This window comes from Anser cygnoides, chromosome 9 (assembly GCF_040182565.1).
Source record: "Anser cygnoides isolate HZ-2024a breed goose chromosome 9, Taihu_goose_T2T_genome, whole genome shotgun sequence".
Taxonomy (NCBI): domain Eukaryota; kingdom Metazoa; phylum Chordata; class Aves; order Anseriformes; family Anatidae; genus Anser; species Anser cygnoides.
The window spans coordinates 18,765,046-18,782,078 of NC_089881.1; the positions used below are offsets into that span (position 1 = coordinate 18,765,046).

Genomic DNA, 17,033 nt, shown 5'->3' on the forward strand with positions numbered 1-17,033 from the left:
ATTTTTTTGTCGGTGTGAAGTGGGGGTTAGGGTGGGCATTCGGGGAGCTTTTTGTTTTGGGTTGGTTTCGTTTGGTTTCGGGGCAATGTTTTTAAAAGCGTTGGAGTTCGATCCGGAGACGAACCTCGCTCAGCGCCACCAAAACGCAGACCCAGGCGCATCCTTGCGCGCCAGCAAATTTGCTCCGCCATAATCAAATAATTATTTTTTTTATTAAAGCAGTTATTAGGTTTATAACTCATTTGCCACGTAAATTTGTGCAACCAACCAAGGCGATCTAAATAGGTTTGAGTTGCCCCTTGGGTACGGGATGTAAGCGGTAAGCAGGAGGATTAATTATGGGTGCGTGCAGCAATAGGACACAAAGGCTATCAAGTAGTACGGGGGGAAGAAAGTGGGGAACTGCGGGCAGGCAGCGAGGGGCTGGGAGCCGCAACCGCTTGCCCTCAAAGCCCCAGCTTTTAGCATCAGCCCTCCACCGGGCTATGCCCCCAGCACCCCGCAAAGCCCTAGCTTTTACCATCAGCCCGCTACCGGGGGCAGGGGGGCGCTGGGAGAGCTCCAACTTGTTGGCAGCAAATAAGGCGCTGACAGGTGATGCTCGGCGGGCAACCAGCGGCAGACCCGCCTGAAACATCCCGAAGACTAAGTGTGAAAGTGTGAAGGATTTTTTTTTCCCCTCCCCCCATATAGACTTATCAATATTATCTCTTCTCTTATATGTAGACAAGATCCGCTCTTTTGTGCTCGGGATGACAAGATCTGACCCCTGAAAACGTGCTCCAGGCGCTCAGCGGAATCTGCCTGCTCTTTCTAATGTCATTTGCTGCGAACACGTTTTGTTATCAGCTGGGGAGGGGGGTTACTCGGAGCTCAGGTAATAACCGGTTAGCTGTCAGCTTCTCCCGTTTAGCGGTATTCAGGCAAAGAATGGCTTTGCCAAACTGTTCCAGAAGCTGATGCTATTTGTTACCACGATTAGGGGAAAAAAAGAACTTTCACAGTAACATGGGTTTTTATAAGCAAACACAGAGCAATTTTCCTCAGCGCAATGCATCAGCAAGTATATCCAAAAGAGCTTAATCTACTTCTTGCAGGATAGGGGCGAGAGGAATCAGCAAGCGCAGGGGCTGCTCCGGGATGCCATAAAAATCCCGGCTCGTTGCCTTCCCCTCCACGGGGCGAGGCGGAGAGGGGCAGAATCAATCCGCCCCCTCGGTGCGGAGTGAGCCCCCGCTCTGGAAATAATTTCGAATAAAACTTGAGTAACCAAGTGTAACCAGCTAGCTTCCTCTGAGCAGATCGTCGAGGGGAGAAAAAAAAATAGTGACGGAAATAAGCCAAGAAAAACCAATCTGCGCCGAATTAATAGGACCACAAAGTTTTTATCCGTGTGTAAGGATAATATATTAAGCCAAAAAGGAGACAGGTTATCTCTAAACAGGATTAATATGCGTTCGTGTATAGGATTAGACCATCTCATCCATTTAAAAACAGTGTTTCTCCTCCTCCACACACCATTTTATTATATATATTAAAAAAAAAAAAAAAACTTTCCCTGTTATGAGCACTTGGAAAACGCATTTTATTAATCGAGAGACTTTTTTTTTTTTTTTTTTTCCCCAATCAAATGCAACTGATGGCCCTGAATGAGCCGCCTTGGAAGGAAACGGGCCATTTTTTAAAACCTGTGATCAAAACAGACCTGTCTTCAGAGAGAGCACAGCAGATTTAAATGTTGGTCAAAAGGAGTCACAACTGTTCATTAAAAGCAAACCCTAACTAGTGCTAATGTATAGCCATTTTGTGAGCTCAGGACTGTGGAAAGAGGCGAAAAAAGTCTGAGAGTGTGAGCTGATGCCGTGCTGGCTGGCAGTGTGTGGTCTATTGTAGGGAATGTGCTTTTTCCACTGAACAGAGAGCCCCCCTCTTTTATTCCCCAGCTCTACTGCACCTGCACTGGATCAGGGAGCTACTGCCATTCACCACATCAACAGAGAAGACATCTCTGACAGCACTCAATTCATTACATTTCTTCCTGCTTTTCAAACCAACACACACACACACACACACAAAAAAAAAAAAAAAAAAAGTATTGCCAATCAGTGCCGGGGGGGCAGGGAAGAAATCTTACAATGCTTGATATTCGCAACTCATTTCGGATTTCATTAGTCAGAAAACTCACTCCCCAGCCGGTTACAACTTTGGTTTGCTCTCTCCCCTTCTCTCCGGACGGCGGGGCCGGGCCAGGCTCCGGCTCCCTCCCGCACCGGGGGGCTTCGCCCGGCCCCCCCGCGGCCGCAGGGAGCAGAGCGAGAGCCCGGCCCCGCGTTCCCCCAGGAGCAAGAGCTACAAGTTTATTCATAATTCATGCTAGCGCCGCGGCCAACCCTCGGGAGCCGGCAAGAAAGCAGCAGCCGAGGGGAGCGAAGCTGCCCCTGTCCCGCGGCCACCCCCGGGCAGGCGGCCCGGGTACCCCGGGAGGGGACCGGGGGGGCAACGAAGCCCCTCCGCGGGGTTGGCTTGGGGGCTTCAAACCCCGTTTTTCAGAAGCATTTGCAAGCGAAAGAACCCGAGAGCGGGGTTTTAGATTCAGGTATTTGATCTCGCCGGATCCAGACATCTAATTAGAAAGGCCTCAGCGATTGAAACGGTGTTAATGCCCATTGTTCCCCGCTCCCAGGCCCTGGCCCTCTACCGCTGGGTTGCCTCCTGCTCAACGTCAAGAACAGAAATCTTTGTATTTTAAACCGATATATATATATATATATATATATATTTCCCCTCTTTCCGGCCCACTTTCCTCTATCGCGAGCGAAGGCAAACACTCCTGTTTTTTTTTCCGACACCAGTAGAGGATCGCACCCCCTCGGTGGGGTCTGAGCAGAAATAAATCCCGAGGAGCTCTTCCCTACCTGAAAAGTCGGAGGAAATCCGAGTGTCTCCTTTCAGGTGTAATGTGTGTATCGATAAGGAAGACACTGCCGGCTCAGCCACAGGACCCAATTAATCTATGGCTTTCTTTACCTCAAACCCAGCTCAGATGTGTGCTTTAGAAATATCGATTTCGTGTGACGGGGAAGTCGCAACTACCGAGTGTGCCTAGCGTGGGGAGGCCACGGAGCGAGAACCCGCAGCAGCGCAAACTCCACTCGCGGGAGAGCCAGATTGCTTTTTAAGCTAAAACTAATAATTTCATAACTGATTCACATTCAATCTGGCGCCGGTGACGTCACGGGGCATTAGCATACGAGGAGGGATGAAGCCAGTGTGGCTGGAGTTGATAAGGTGCCTCCTGAGGAATTCGCTGCTTGTTTTAATACATTAATTATTTCTCCGTCTCGCGCAAGTTTTGCCATTTGGAGGAGCTTCAAGGAACCATCATGGCATGGCGTGCCAGGGGACAGGCCGGAGGGCTTCTCCCGACGCACACCCACCCCTGGCTGGGGTGCCCCCAGGCCCAGAGCAGCGCATCCCTGCTCGGCCTCGGGAGGCCAGGAGCAGCGGGGAGGCCAGGGCTGCAGGGAGGCCAGACTGAGGGGAGGCCAGGCTGAGGGATCCAGCCGGCAGCCCCGGGGAGGGCCGGGGGTCTCCACACCCAAGGCAGCCCCAGCAGAGACCCTGCAGGCTGTGCGAGGGCCTGCTTCTCTCCAAGCCCGGTGGGATCCCCCCGCCTCCTCCCCATTAATCACGACTTTCTGTAAAAAGAGCACAGGTGACGTCAGCAGCCCTAACTGCCAAGGGGTGATGGGGTCACCAAGGTCACCAGGCCTCCCTCCCGCTCTCCCAGAGCACCCGCCCGGGTCCAGGGCTCTGCAGCTGCCCCGTGCCCCCCACTTGGCTCAGGAGGAAGGGACGCACTTTGGGGAGATAAGGGGACAGGGCCCAGCCCTGCTGGAAGGGCTGAATGGCTCGCCTGGTGCTTTTTGGGGTCCCACAGCCCCTGGACAATCTGCAGCATTGCTGCTTTGGCTCTACCGAGCTCCATTCGATTGCTGGGGGGGCAGCTCCCCCTCTGTCCCGCTGGGTACCCCTTAGCCCCCCTACACCGTGGGGCTTCAGCCTTCCTGCTGTCTGGAGGAGACAACAACCTTGAAATAAGCGCTTGGTTACTTGAGGCTAAAAGTAACCAAGGGCAGGAGAGGCTCGATTTTCTGTGCAAAAGAGGATGCAAACAAAACAAATGGAAATCCTAAAAGAAAAAAAAAAAAAAAAAAAAAAGGAAAAGAAGAAAAAGAAAGAAATTAAAAGACGCTGTAAAAGATCTCGTCCACATGGTCCTGCAAGTTGCGGGGAAAAACTCTGGGACAAACTTCTCCAGCCCAGCCCGGTGTCACCACACCAGGAGCCCCGTGCGCAGGCTGCGTCCTGGCCCTGCTGCCAGCAGGGCTCAGCCCTGCACACTCGTCCTGCCGGGAAGCCGAGCTCCAGGCACGGGGCTCCCCGTGCAATAAATGGCCGAGCCCATCTCCTGCGAACATTGCAAATGGGAAGGAAGAATTACGGCTCGCTGCGACGCGCCCCCTCCCTCCGCACGCACAGGCGCACACGCACGTGCACATGCACATGTATCCACACACACGCACACGTGTATGCACACGCATGCATGTGCACACACACGAACACAGCACACATGCACGTGTACATGAACACAGACGCACACGAACACAAAACCACACACATGCACACATGCATGCAGACACAGGCAGACATGCACACACACACATATGCACACACAGAGACATGCACACTCATACACATTTGTACACACTTGCACACACTCACACATGCTCCTAAGCAAACTCGCACACATTCAGAGACTCACACTCGTACACACACTTGTACAAGCACACACACACATTCTTACACACAGACACTTGCACACTCACAGCCTCACACTCACGCCCACCCTCTCGCACCCCCACTCACCCCTACACCCACCCCCTCACCCCCCCTGTCCCGGCCGCTGCCCCCCGTCCCCGGGGAGCTCCCGGGGCTCCCCCGGCCCCGCTGTGCCCCTGCCGCCGGCCGAAGGCAGCCCAGCGCCGGCCCGGGCCGCTCCTCTCGTCTCTGCTCCGCGCCGCTCCGCACTTGTACTGCCAGATTTGCAACTCCGAGATTTTCCATTTCTGACTTCCTTTTTTTCTTTCCTTTTTTTTTTTTCTTTTCCTTTTTTTTTCTTTCTTTCTTTTTTCCCCAAGTTTTTAAGCGAAAAAGCCCCCACACTCACTTCAGCGCTGGACATCCTTGCCAAGTGAACTTGATTCCTCAAAAGCAAAATAGTAGCAAACTTCTTGCAATTCCCCGTGCCATCGTCGGAAAACTGGTTTTAATTACCAAAACTAAAATAGCGGTGGTGCTAACTAGCAGGCGATCAAACCGCAATCAAACTTCAATCTCTGAGCAGTTAGCTATAAACTGTCAGCAATTGAAAAGTAAACCTGGTGCACACAAAGGCTCTGTTTAATTTTCTTGTTGTAATGGCTCTAAATGAGGACCCCATCACTATGCAGTTAAGCGGTGTTGCTTGTCCCCCTGAGGCGCTGATCAGTTCTTTTTAATGTGAGAAAACTGGCAGCTCGAAGCCCGTCAATGGAGCTCCCACAACAAAAGTCCTGAAAAGCTGAATGAATTGGGTTTGTAATTACTGCTTCCCTCTCCCCCCTTGCAGCTTATCTCTTATTCATTCAACATATATTATTGTCACCTAATCGCACACTCCCAACATTTTTTTTTTTAGTATCTGCTACTGCGGACATGTTTGTTGTAGAAATTAAACAAAATAACCCTCCCTTCCCTCGCCCCCCCCCCCCCCCCCCAACAAAAATGTGGGAACGCCAGTGCCAGGCGCGGCTGGCTGCCGCCAAACACGCCCGGCAGCGGCTCCCCCGCCGGCCGAGAGCTTCCTCGGAAATCCCGTACGCACCAGAGCCCGCTGGAGCTTTTAATATTTGAGTTAGATCGGGCTTTAAATAAGTGAAGTGTATCTAATCACACCTATCAGTAATGGGCCTCTTGCCTTCAGTGGGACCTCCATTATATACTACTTAAAGCGCTCAGCTATCTACCTGCTACGCCGAGCCAGATAGACGGGGCTGCTGCACGTCGGAGGCGAGAAGGGATTAATCCTGAGCACCGACGCGATGCTGCGGGGGTCCCCGCAAGCCTCGAGGGCTCCCACGGCCCCGGAGGTTGTCTCCGAACAGAAAACGGGGGTTTTCGGCCGAGAAATGGCCGAGGGCAGGCGGCAGCCGCCCGCTCCGTCGCTGCCGGCCGGCGGCTGGTGCTGGGCTGCGGGCAGCGGCGCTCCGCGGGTCCCCACCGGCAGAAGCTGTCGGTTGCAGAAATCAGTCCGGCTATTACAACCAAATCTACTAACCGTCTAAATAATTAATTGAACCATTGCTCTTTGACCCTTGGAAAGTCCAGTAGGGACCCGTTTGTAGTAATAATACCCCCGAATGAGCCCTTGTCAAATATTCATTTAGTGGTTAATGTGAGCGATTTCCCCCTGGGACAGGCTGTAATACCAGCTTCCCAGCTTTGGCAAGAAACCCTGCTAATCTACCTCTCCAGTTCCGCAAAATATTTTAACACCCCAGTCCTTAAAAAGCCGTCAAAAAATCACAGGGGAAACTATAATCTTATCCTCGGGTTCATTTCGGCTCTGTACAAGGTTAGCGAAATATTAACACTGACGCTCGTGAACCGAGCATCACCCCGGCCATGGAGCACACAACAACTCACGAGGGGGAACCCAAAAGGGCTTCAATAACCAGCATAAAAACACATCCATGAGCTCTGCTGCCCATCTCAGCTGCAAGAAACGACAGCCCGGGACAACGGCTTAGGTGTAAATGGGGTTACTTAATGGGTTGAATTTAAAATCAGCCGTGGACAATGGCGTTCTTCCAAGTAACACTTCAAAAAATCAAATCGTTCAGCTGGACTTGTAAAATGCTTGGGTTATCCTCTCTAAGCGCATAAATGGATGGATGGATGGATGGATGGATGGATGGATGGATGGATGGATGGATGGAAGGAATCTGTCCAAAGAGATCAGGTTTCAACAACATATATTTTACATCATACTCCGAAATCTAAGCTTAAACAAATTACCCATATAAAAAGTTGCTAAATTCACTAAGCCTGAATATGTGGCTTAGTGCCTTTTGTTTAATTGTATTACCTCGCCTTCTCTATGCGAATTGTAAAAGGACCAACATTTCCAGCTACCCCCCTCGAATATTTTAGTTAGCACTTCAAAAAGGGGCCAGGTTTTATTGCTGTTAATTGGCTAAGATTCCTCTTAAAAAATGGAATCGCGATATCGATTGGGCTTTTATTCCCACTTCTCTTTTCTCAGCGAGGCGAGCGGGAGCGGGGATGTGTGCTCGTTACCACGTGAATAATCCCTAGATGCATTACAAACGCCGCACAGCTCTGAAAAAAATATATTTTACTCGTTGCATTAATGTAAAAGAAATAGAAAAGGTTGGGAATCTGTAATAAATGCTCTGCTGCCCAAGTACAGCGACGGCGCAGAAATAAAAGGGACAAAGGGAGCTAAACTACATAAACAGACAGTGAGCAAAACTCCACATCTCCTGGTCTGGCAATTTGAGTTTTCATCTGGACACCAGGCTCCACGTAGGGAGGCCAGAACTGAGCCTAGGAAATAGCACTACCGAAAAAAAAGCCAAAAGGAGCCGGGTAACACTATTTGTGATTTTTTCCCTCCTTCCTTCTCCCTGAGCTAAAGCACAACTCACTGACCGACAAGAAATCCGAGCAAGAAAAACCGAGCAACGCTTGCCCCCCACTCCAGAGTGCCCGGCTTGTGCCTTGCCTAAGCGAACCATGGCATCCTTTTCCCTCCACGCACAGCACGCGATTAGCAGCAGACGCGACCAGTTTGCAATCACAGGGCCCCCACTCCCAGCTGATTGTGGTTTTTGGTATTATTATTATTATTATTATTATCGCACCTCCTCACGCGTGTCTCCCAAAGGAACCCCCAGCCGCGTTAGCAGCCCCAAATAAACGCTGGGGCTTTCGGGGGGAGGGGGGGGGCCGAGGGGCTGCCACCGGGGCTGCCCCACCGTGCTGCCCACCGCCCCATGCCCGGCCGGGGCCGCAGCGCGGAGCGGCCCCTCGGCGATTGCGGTTGCAACTGTACAAAGTGAAACTCTACCTGGCACGGCTGGCGGAGCTCTCCTCCTATTTGGCGGGCGCCACCGCTTCTCTTTGGGGCTTGTGACCGGCTGCAGAGATTGTCCGAATTGGGGCTACACCGCGCTGGCAATTTAAGAAATAGGATTCAAGAAAGGGCTGTGATATAACGTGAAAGTCTCTGGCATTCGATTGTTTTTTTTGTTTGTTTGTTTTGGTTTGGTTTGTTCTGTTTGGTTGCTCCATTTTTGTCGGTTCTTACCTTTGCCCAGCCGAGCACCCCCCCCCGTCCCCACCTCTCACCTCCTCCTGCGCTGCCCCGGAGCGAGGAGAGGAAAAGTTGAGCAAGTCCCGAACAAAGGCAGCGCTCAGCCCCCGGCAGCCCGGCCTCTGGGGGCCACGACAGGCGGCTGCCCACGGGGGGGACACGGAGGGGGAGGACACACGGGGGGGGGGGGGGCAGAAACGCTCCGGCTGGCCGAGCCCCGCGGGCCGGGCCGCCGCGTCCCGCAGCCGCCGGCTCGGGCACGGCCCCGAGGGAGGCAACAAGTGGCCACCGGCACCGGCACCGGCATCGCCACCGGCCCCGGGGGGCAGAGGGAGCCGAGCGGCCCCGGCCCCCCGAGCTTGGCCCGGGGACTTGCCGCGTCCCGCCTGCTGCACCTTCCCTCTGCCTTCGCTACCCGCACAAGTATTCACGCTCCTACATTTACAATGCACGTTATTTCCAACGCTCGGTTGGCCCCCGGGAGAGCTTCTCCCGCATGTATTATTAAAAACAAAAGCAAAACCAAAAACAGCTTGCGTTGCAAAAATAAATCCAAGACTCAAGCGGAACTTCAGTGTCCATATGTCAAAAATTTATTTATCTCAAACTGTGCATAATGGAGTAAAAACTTAACTTGAATATGTACCTGTTATAAGGATGGTATTAGTTCAAATATATACATGGACTGTCGGCAGACTGATTTCAAATAATACAGAGCCGAATCTTTAAAATACAACTACGGAAAATGAGGAAAAAAAAAAGAACTTAAAATATCATCACAATAAATTTACAGAAATATTACAAACCATAAGAAAATATTTCAAACACAGTAATTTCAGGTTGGTATTTTTCTTTTTTTTTTTTTTTTCTTTTCTTTGAACAGGATGAAGTCTGGAAACAAAAAGTTATTATAAATTAACAAACGGCGTGTGAACCTGCATGGCAATTTTTGCTTTTTAACAAGAAGTAAAAAAAAAAAAAAAAATTTAGTACAACTAAACGTTTGCCCTTTTACAGCAAACCAAGCCCATGGTTCGCAAGTACTCGTCCTACCGTTTTTGCCTTTTGTACAATTTCTAAAACAATTTAAATGTCCAAACGCTGTAAAATAATTTCCTCTCCTCTCGCAGCTGCTATAAATTCAGCTGCCAAAGCCACAATGCTCCAAGTAGACTCTATTTTTAAAAAATAATTGGCAAATTCTCGAGTTTGTTTTTTTTTTTCCTCTCTATATTACCAATGGACATTCTGATTGCCATGTTTATTTTGATAAATACTGTACAAAAGTTGCCTGCAAATATTAAAACATTTTCCTCTTCGCTCTTTGAGTCTAGCTCTAAATATTATTGGTAAAGACTTTTGCAAACTTTCTGCAAAGTTCCTACCATTTTCACTAGAACTTTTTAAAAGTTTTGTGTAGTTGCTTCCCCTCCAAGCTCTATACAAGTTCCTCGTCGGTTTTATTTCTGCCCCCCCTCCCCCGCCCCCGGTTTTCTCTGTACAAAAATAGTCCAAAAAAAAAAAAAAGTCCAGAATTTCTAATAAAAGTTTTTTTTGTTTGTTTGTTTTGTTTAGTTTTCCTCCCCCCCCCCACCCCCCCGCCCCTCCGCCCCCCCAGCCCCTTTGTCTTACATATGTGATAGAGGGAGTGTGCCATTAATGGCTGTGCCAGGAACAGGTGCACTCTGGTAGTGTTGGGACATATGAAGTCTGCTTGGGGCAGCTGGTTCTGGTACTTCAGCACCTGGTAGATACATGCTGATCATGTCCCGAAGGTCCCCAGCTTGGCAAGGAGCCCTTGAATGAGACGACGAGGTGACTACGGGGGGACTGGAGCTGGATTCCGTCTTGACCACCGAGCCCATGGAGCCCAGGGCCATGCCCGGGGTCCCTTGCTGGGAGTACGACATGCTGTAGGTAGGCGATCCGTTCATGTAAGTCTGCGAGCTGGTCATGGAGTTGTACTGCAGGGCGCTCACGTCGTAGCGGTGCATGGGCTGCATCTGCGCCGCGTTGTGCGCGTTCAAGCCCGGGTGCTGCGGGTAGCCGAGCTGCTCTTGCATCATCCCATAGCCTCCGTTGGTCCAGCCGTTCATGTGCGCGTAACTGTCCATCCTCTGGTTCACCCCAGCTCCCAAGGTGGCCCCAACCCCTACCCCAGTCGTCATGGTATTGGTGCCCGGTGCCAGTAAGCCCCCTGGCAACGTGTACTTATCCTTCTTCATCAGGGTCTTGGTTTTCCTCCGGGGTCGGTATTTATAATCCGGGTGCTCCTTCATGTGCAGAGCTCTGAGCCGCTTGGCTTCGTCAATGAAGGGTCTCTTCTCCGCCTCGGATAAAAGTTTCCACTCGGCCCCGAGCCGCTTGCTGATCTCGGAGTTGTGCATCTTCGGGTTCTCCTGGGCCATTTTCCGCCGCTGCCCGCGGGACCACACCATGAAGGCGTTCATGGGGCGCTTGACCCGGTCCGGGCTGTTCTTCTGGTTGTTGGCGGCCGAGTTGGAGTTGCCTGTGCCTCCCCCCGAAGTTTGCTGGGGGGCGGGAGGTTTCAGCTCGGTTTCCATCATGTTGTACATTCAAACTACTTTTGCCTGGAACCAGCCTTGAGCAGAGAAGCGAGGAGCAGCGGCAGCAAAGTCCCAAGCCGGACTTTTTTTTTTTTTTTCCTAGGGAGGGGTATGAAAGGGGGGAGGGGGACTCCCCAAAACCACACTTGGATCACGATCAGAATCTTCCTCTTCGCTGATGGATTAATAATGCTAATAACTGCTATTATTACCGCCGGAGCCTTGCTTTTAAAAAACTTCTTCTTCCTCCTTTTTCCCTTTTCTCTGCCTGCCTCTCTCTTTCTCTTTCTCTCTCTCTCTCTCTCTCTCTCTCTCCACCTCAGTCTTAAAGAGCCAGCAAACTACTTTACCCCCTTTTGCAAACACACACACTCTCTCTCTCTGCCTTGACAACTCCTGATACTTTTTTGAACAAGTTAATAGACAACCATCCATGTGATGGGGGCTTGTCAGGGAATAAATGTGTTCGCCCCGGCCAATCAGCGCTCGGCGGCTCCGCCACTGAGGACAAGTCTCTACCCCTGGTTTTGCATGAAACGGGGCGGGGGCTCGGAGCCGCCGGGACGGCTCGGCGGGGGGGGGCGGGCCCAGAGGCGGCCCAGGCAGCCACTGGGAAGCCTTTGTAGCTCCCCTTCCAGCAACAGGTCACACACGCCTTTTGGAGGAAGTGGGTAAACAACATTGTTGCGACGTTTTTTTTTTTCCTTATTTTTTTTTTTTCCCCCTTTCCCAAGTTGGTGTTGGCTTGAGGCTGGGAGAAGCCGTGGGGGGAGCGCGGAGAGGGAACGACCTCCCCCGTGCCTCCCCCCCCCCCAGCCCCGGCCTCCCCTCGGCCCCCCCACGCCCCGCTGCAGGCACCCGCCCGGGACCGGTGGGGTCCCGCGGGACCGGTGGGGTCCCCCTGGGGCCGGGGCCGGCGTCTCCCCACCCGTGGGGTGCTCGGAGGAGCGGAGCCCCCCGCCCGCTGCCTCCCCGCCGGGGAGCCGAGGCCGCTCCGCACAGCCCGGGGTGCGCCCCCTCCGTGCCCGCAGCACCGAGCCCTTCTTCCTGCCTCACGGTGCCTGGGGGACTCTGGACAATGGGGAGGGGACCCCAAAAGTCCCCCCGCGGAGCACACACGGCGGGGCAGGGACCCGCGGCGGCCCAAGGCTGCCCCGCGTCCTTTGTGCGGGCGGCGCTGGGTGGGCGCGCCCGGCGGTACAAATAGGTAGTTTTGTTTCTCTTCTTGTCGCTACACGGGGCCGCACAAAGCCCCGGCTAAGTTTACTTCCACTCTCTTGTTGGGATCTTTGTTGCTAAAACGCACTTGACGACAAAGGAAGGAGGGGAAAAGAGGACGCCGAGAGGGGGGGGGTGCCGCATGCCGGCCCCGCTCTACCCACCCCGCCGCCTCCTCCTCCGCGCCCACCGGGGCCGGGGCCGCTCCTCCCGGAGGTGGGAGCCCCCCCGGGGGTGCGAGCAGCCCCCGGGCCGGGGGGCGAGGGGCAGGGGGCGCCCCGGGACTGGGCACCGCAGGCGGGGGCCGGGGCCGCGCCCGGGCGCCCCGTACGGTCCCAGCCGCGGCGCTGCGGCGCCCCCTGCCGGCCCCACCCGGCCCCGAGAGATGCCCGGGGGGGGGGTGAGGGGGGGGGTTGGGAAGGGCCCGAGTTATTACACCCCTTCCAAATCACCCTGCTGAACAACCTCCGTGCCATCTTTGCGTATGGGGATTATGCAAATAAATCCTATCGGGTTTAATGCGTTTAATTCGGAGATGGGGATAGAGCCGGTAGATAAGTGATAGGTTAAAGCGGCGAAAAAAATAGGTGCAAATTACGAGATGAGGGATGTAAAGGGGTTCTGATTGTCCGGCCGCTCCTGAGGGCACGGCGACTATTTACTTTCTTATTGTTTATGCTCGGGTCGGCAGTTGATAACGCCATGCCAAATAATAATAATAAAATCTTAGGGGTAATTAAGTTGAAAAATAAAAAAAAAAGAGGGGGTGGGGTGGGTGGCTTTGGTGTTTGTTCGGCGTAATAAAGTGACACCGGAGGCTTGGTGGTGCACAGGCAGAGCGGGACTCTGGCTCCGGCTGCTGCCGCGTGGGGTGCGCAGCCCGGGGACCCGCAGGAGCAGGGCGGTGGGGGCTGCGCTGTGCCCGCCGGGGGCCTTACGGGGCCTGGCCCCTTCCTAATTGCATTTATCCTCCGAATAAAGGCTGGGAAATGCCTACCAATTGTGTTATCGGGGAGTATTTACGGCTTTATTTTAATTAACCGTTTTAATTATCGATGCAATAAACTATCTATCCGGCGTGGATACATACTAACACGCCGTAGGAAAGAAGGTGAGGGCGACACAGTTCCTTTAGGGCATTTTCTGCCTTTCCTCTGGGGTGTGTGGGGTTGGGGATATGGACACACGGCCGGGGAAGCACGGACAGCCCTGGCTGCAGGCTGGAAAATAAGAAAGATGAAATGGTCCCCCGGTTTTCTGTATTAATGACAATAACAACAGCACTCTGCGGAAGAATATAGCCACGTTGAAAGGGAGGCCTGCGGAGGGATGGTTTAATCTGAGTGGATTTAAAAAATCGTTGCCTTTGGTATAATTTATGGAAATGAAAAGTGCTTACATTAAACAAATAGTCTGCAAATGTTCTCAGTGATGGGCTTTACGGCACATGCACTCTTATTTCCAGGTTATGAGTTTCTTTAAAGAAAATGAATGTTAACTACTTGGATTTTGTGTATTTATTGTTCTAATAACCGCCGATTTCTCTAAAAGCCCCGAGGATACAACCTATCGTGTTAACTGTATCGGAAAGAATATACACATTTTCATATTATTTTTTCTGAACCTGCTAGTAACCAATCTAAAGCAAACTATTAAGCAGTCTTGTGGAGATGGAAGATTGCAGCTCCATTTTTTGTCCTTAGCTGCAAATAGAGGTTTAACTTGCAGTAATTAGGTGAGAACTAGCCAAGCATCTTACTATTATGATGCTTGTTAAAAACGCTTCTTTTCTGCATCTGCATTTGAGTGTGTTCCCCTCCACTCTTAATCTTCTTATGGAAATGAAGGCGAACGGCAGGGAACCTGCAGAGACTTAGAGAATGTCCTTGTTAACTGGAATTTCTCAGCATTGCTAATTAGCAGAGTTTGACGACCACCAGTATTGGGGAAAGCTCTGTTTAGCCACTCACAAACCCTTCCGAGGAAGAGCAGACTAATTTTATTTTGTAATTAAAATCTGAAAAGGGCCCTATTTGACAGTTAGGGCTATGAGAGTTTTATCTCCTTGTGAAATAATTACTGCCTTGATAACTCAATTTTCTGCAAAATGTCAACTGTGAGCTCCAAAAGTTTTAATTTCATTACGTTTAAAAAAATTCCGAAGACGAAAACGCGCAGAGGAAATTTCCTCTCCCCCCCTCACCCTGCAGCAGCTCAGGAGCCGAAGTTCGCCCAGGACGTTTACGGCACACGGAGCCAAAGCCCATCCCTGGGGAATTTCAGAAATCACACCGTGGGTTTGTGCTACTCTCCTGCGACAAACGGAGGGAGAAACACACTCTAATGCCAAAAATTAAAAAAAAAAAAAAAAAAAAAAAACATTTCGAGTGGGTACGGAGCCCCCTTTCCAGCCCCCTGCCCTCTCCGCAGTTGCAGAAGCGCCCCATTTGCTCAGCCAAAGCAAGCTGGCTCAGCGACGGGCGCAGACCCAGCGACAACCTTGGGCACTGGCAAAAAAAAAAAAAAAAAAAAAGGCAACACCAAAAAAAAAAAACAGAGCACAAGCTCAAATAAACTTCACAAGTTCCAAGTTGGCGGGGCCGAGGGGCAGGGCCGGCCCCGTACCCCAGCGGGGCTCCTGCGCCCCCCGCCCGGCGGCCCGGGGCCACCCCTCTCGGCGGGGCCCGAGGGGCAGGGGCGGCCGCTCGGGGAGTCCTGGGGGCCCGAGCCGCTGGGGCAAGCGTAATCCACTCTGCTTGCGTTTGGGATATATATATTTTTTATTATTATTTAAAACGGTTTAATCTGTTTTTTGTCCCTGTCTGTCCAGCAAGTAGCCCGACTGTCGCTCTCAGAAGTGGCATTACACGTACAAGCGGTCGAGGGGGGCGAGGCACCGCCGCCGCATCCAGCCCCAGTTTCGCCCAATAATTTCCCTCAAGGGCTCTGAGGACCCTTGAAAGCTGGGGAATGCGGAGGGAGCTCCGCGACCCCTTTCATCCTCCTTCTCCCTAAGGCAGCCGCGGGGCGAGCACACGTGCGGCAGGGCGGCAGCGTACGGCCCCGCCGCTCCCGGGGATGCCCGGGGATGCTCCGGGGACCGGACGGGGACCGAAGGGTGCCGGCGGGGACCGGCGGGGAGAGGTGTTCCCTCCGAGCGGCCCCTCTGCCACCTCCCCGCCCAGCGACCGCCGCCTGCACCGGCGTTCTGCTGCTGTTTTTTCAGAGCGTTAAAAAAAATAATAAAATAAAAAATAAAAAAAAGAAAAAAAAAAGAGAAAAAAAGAATAAACAAGAAAAAAAGGAGAAAAAAAGCGTAGCAAGGTTCAAAAAGAAAAACAACAACAGGCTCCACCTTTCTTCAGTGCTGTGAGAAGCGAAATTAAAAATAATAATAATAATAAACCTCGGATGCTGGGACGAGTTTCTCGTACACAATAAACAGCAGAACACGCTGAACAGGCTGACACGCACACACAGCACCTCTCAAAGTCGCTTTCAAAAGGCTTCTCAATAAACGGAGAAACCGTTTGTCCAAACACGCTTCCAGGACTCTTCATAAATAGCCAACAGCCTCCTCAAACTCTCTGCGATTTTTCCCTGCTTCTGAAACACCACTCCCTGGACCTCCTTCCCAGAGGAGAGCAGAGTGGAAGCCGTTATTTTTTCTTACATGACCTTAAAAATAAAACAGAAAATCAAGCACCAGTGGCAAGGATAAACTCGGGAATTACTGCACAACATAACAGGGTGAAATTACAGTTGGAAGTAGGCCCTTTACCGGGGAGGCAGCCCCCTTGAGCAGGATCCTTTTTGGCAGTCTATTTAAAGTTATCTTTCCTTCCTAGTTTCATAAGAACAAATGAGTTTTCTTTTCCCATTGTAGTTGAATGAACTCATGTATATTAAACACAAAACCCCTCCTGAAGTACGCTAACTGCTTTGCTTAAACCCACAAAGGCACGAAAATCCAGAATTGAAGGTTTCCAATTCCTGAGTAAGTCCCCTTAACTCTCTCAGGCTCGCAGGAGAGAGAGACTGGGACATTTTCTGAAAGTTTTAATGCCTGGAAGGTGCTATCTTAAACAGAAACGTGTCGTCTTTTGCTAAAGCTGAGGTTCCTATTTTCTTTCCCTCGTTCCCCCTCACCACCTTTGTATTGACTTAAGAAAAAAAAAATGGTGTTAAAATGGGTCTGTTCATGGGATCACACGTGTCGCCCAAATCAAATGAAGTCCTCTTTGGCCCCAGAGCAGTTTTGATGGAATTATTCCGGCTCCTCCATTGAATTCACAATGTTTCCCAAAGAAGCTCTCGCACTTTCAATGGGAACGCCTGAGGCTGAGCCTGGGGTGCTTCAAGGTTGCTCCTCTCCCCAGCGCACCTCAAACCCTGGAATCCCGAGGCATGGTTTGAAAAGCACATTAAAAAAAAATACAGAAAAAGAAGAAAAAAAGCAATCCCATTCCAGCGATCCTCAGATCACTGACACGATCGCCCATAATGGAGCCAAGACGGTGACTTTTATCTCGCTGTTCCTCATAGTCCTTAATTTGGAGCTCATTGACAGGACAGACGGTAATGACACTTTCAGAACTGTTATGGTCTGGAGTGACAATCTCTCCATCTCGCCCATGGTTTATTGACACCATGGGCTCATTGTGTCAACTTAGGCTTGTGATTTCAGAATTCTCCAGTGACGGGCTCGTTGTGGGGATTTTAATTCAAATTATAGACTAGCTGTCTATACTGTGAATTCATATTTAGACGGCGCTTAATCGGAGCAGAGAGACGGCGCTATAAATAAT

At 51.5% G+C, this 17,033-nt stretch overlaps 2 protein-coding genes across 17 annotated transcripts in view; both read right to left on the reverse strand.

The window, feature by feature from the left end:
- The window catches only part of LOC106032159 (SRY-box transcription factor 2), a 275,642-nt gene that overhangs the window by 13,012 nt on the left and 245,597 nt on the right, over positions 1-17,033 (reverse strand). The window contains exon 1 of one of the 16 annotated variants that reach the window (XR_010833522.1): positions 8,476-10,018. The exons of 13 other annotated variants lie outside the window; for them this stretch is intronic. The gene's annotated coding sequence lies outside the window, so the exon portion shown is untranslated. 2 more of the 16 variants (XR_010833521.1, XR_010833520.1) reach the window with 2 other exon arrangements.
- SOX2 (SRY-box transcription factor 2) lies at positions 10,069-11,752 on the reverse strand. Its single transcript, XM_067002287.1, has one exon. The coding sequence runs from the start codon at positions 11,014-11,016 to the stop codon at positions 10,069-10,071; it is 948 nt and encodes a 315-aa protein (XP_066858388.1). The 5' UTR covers positions 11,017-11,752.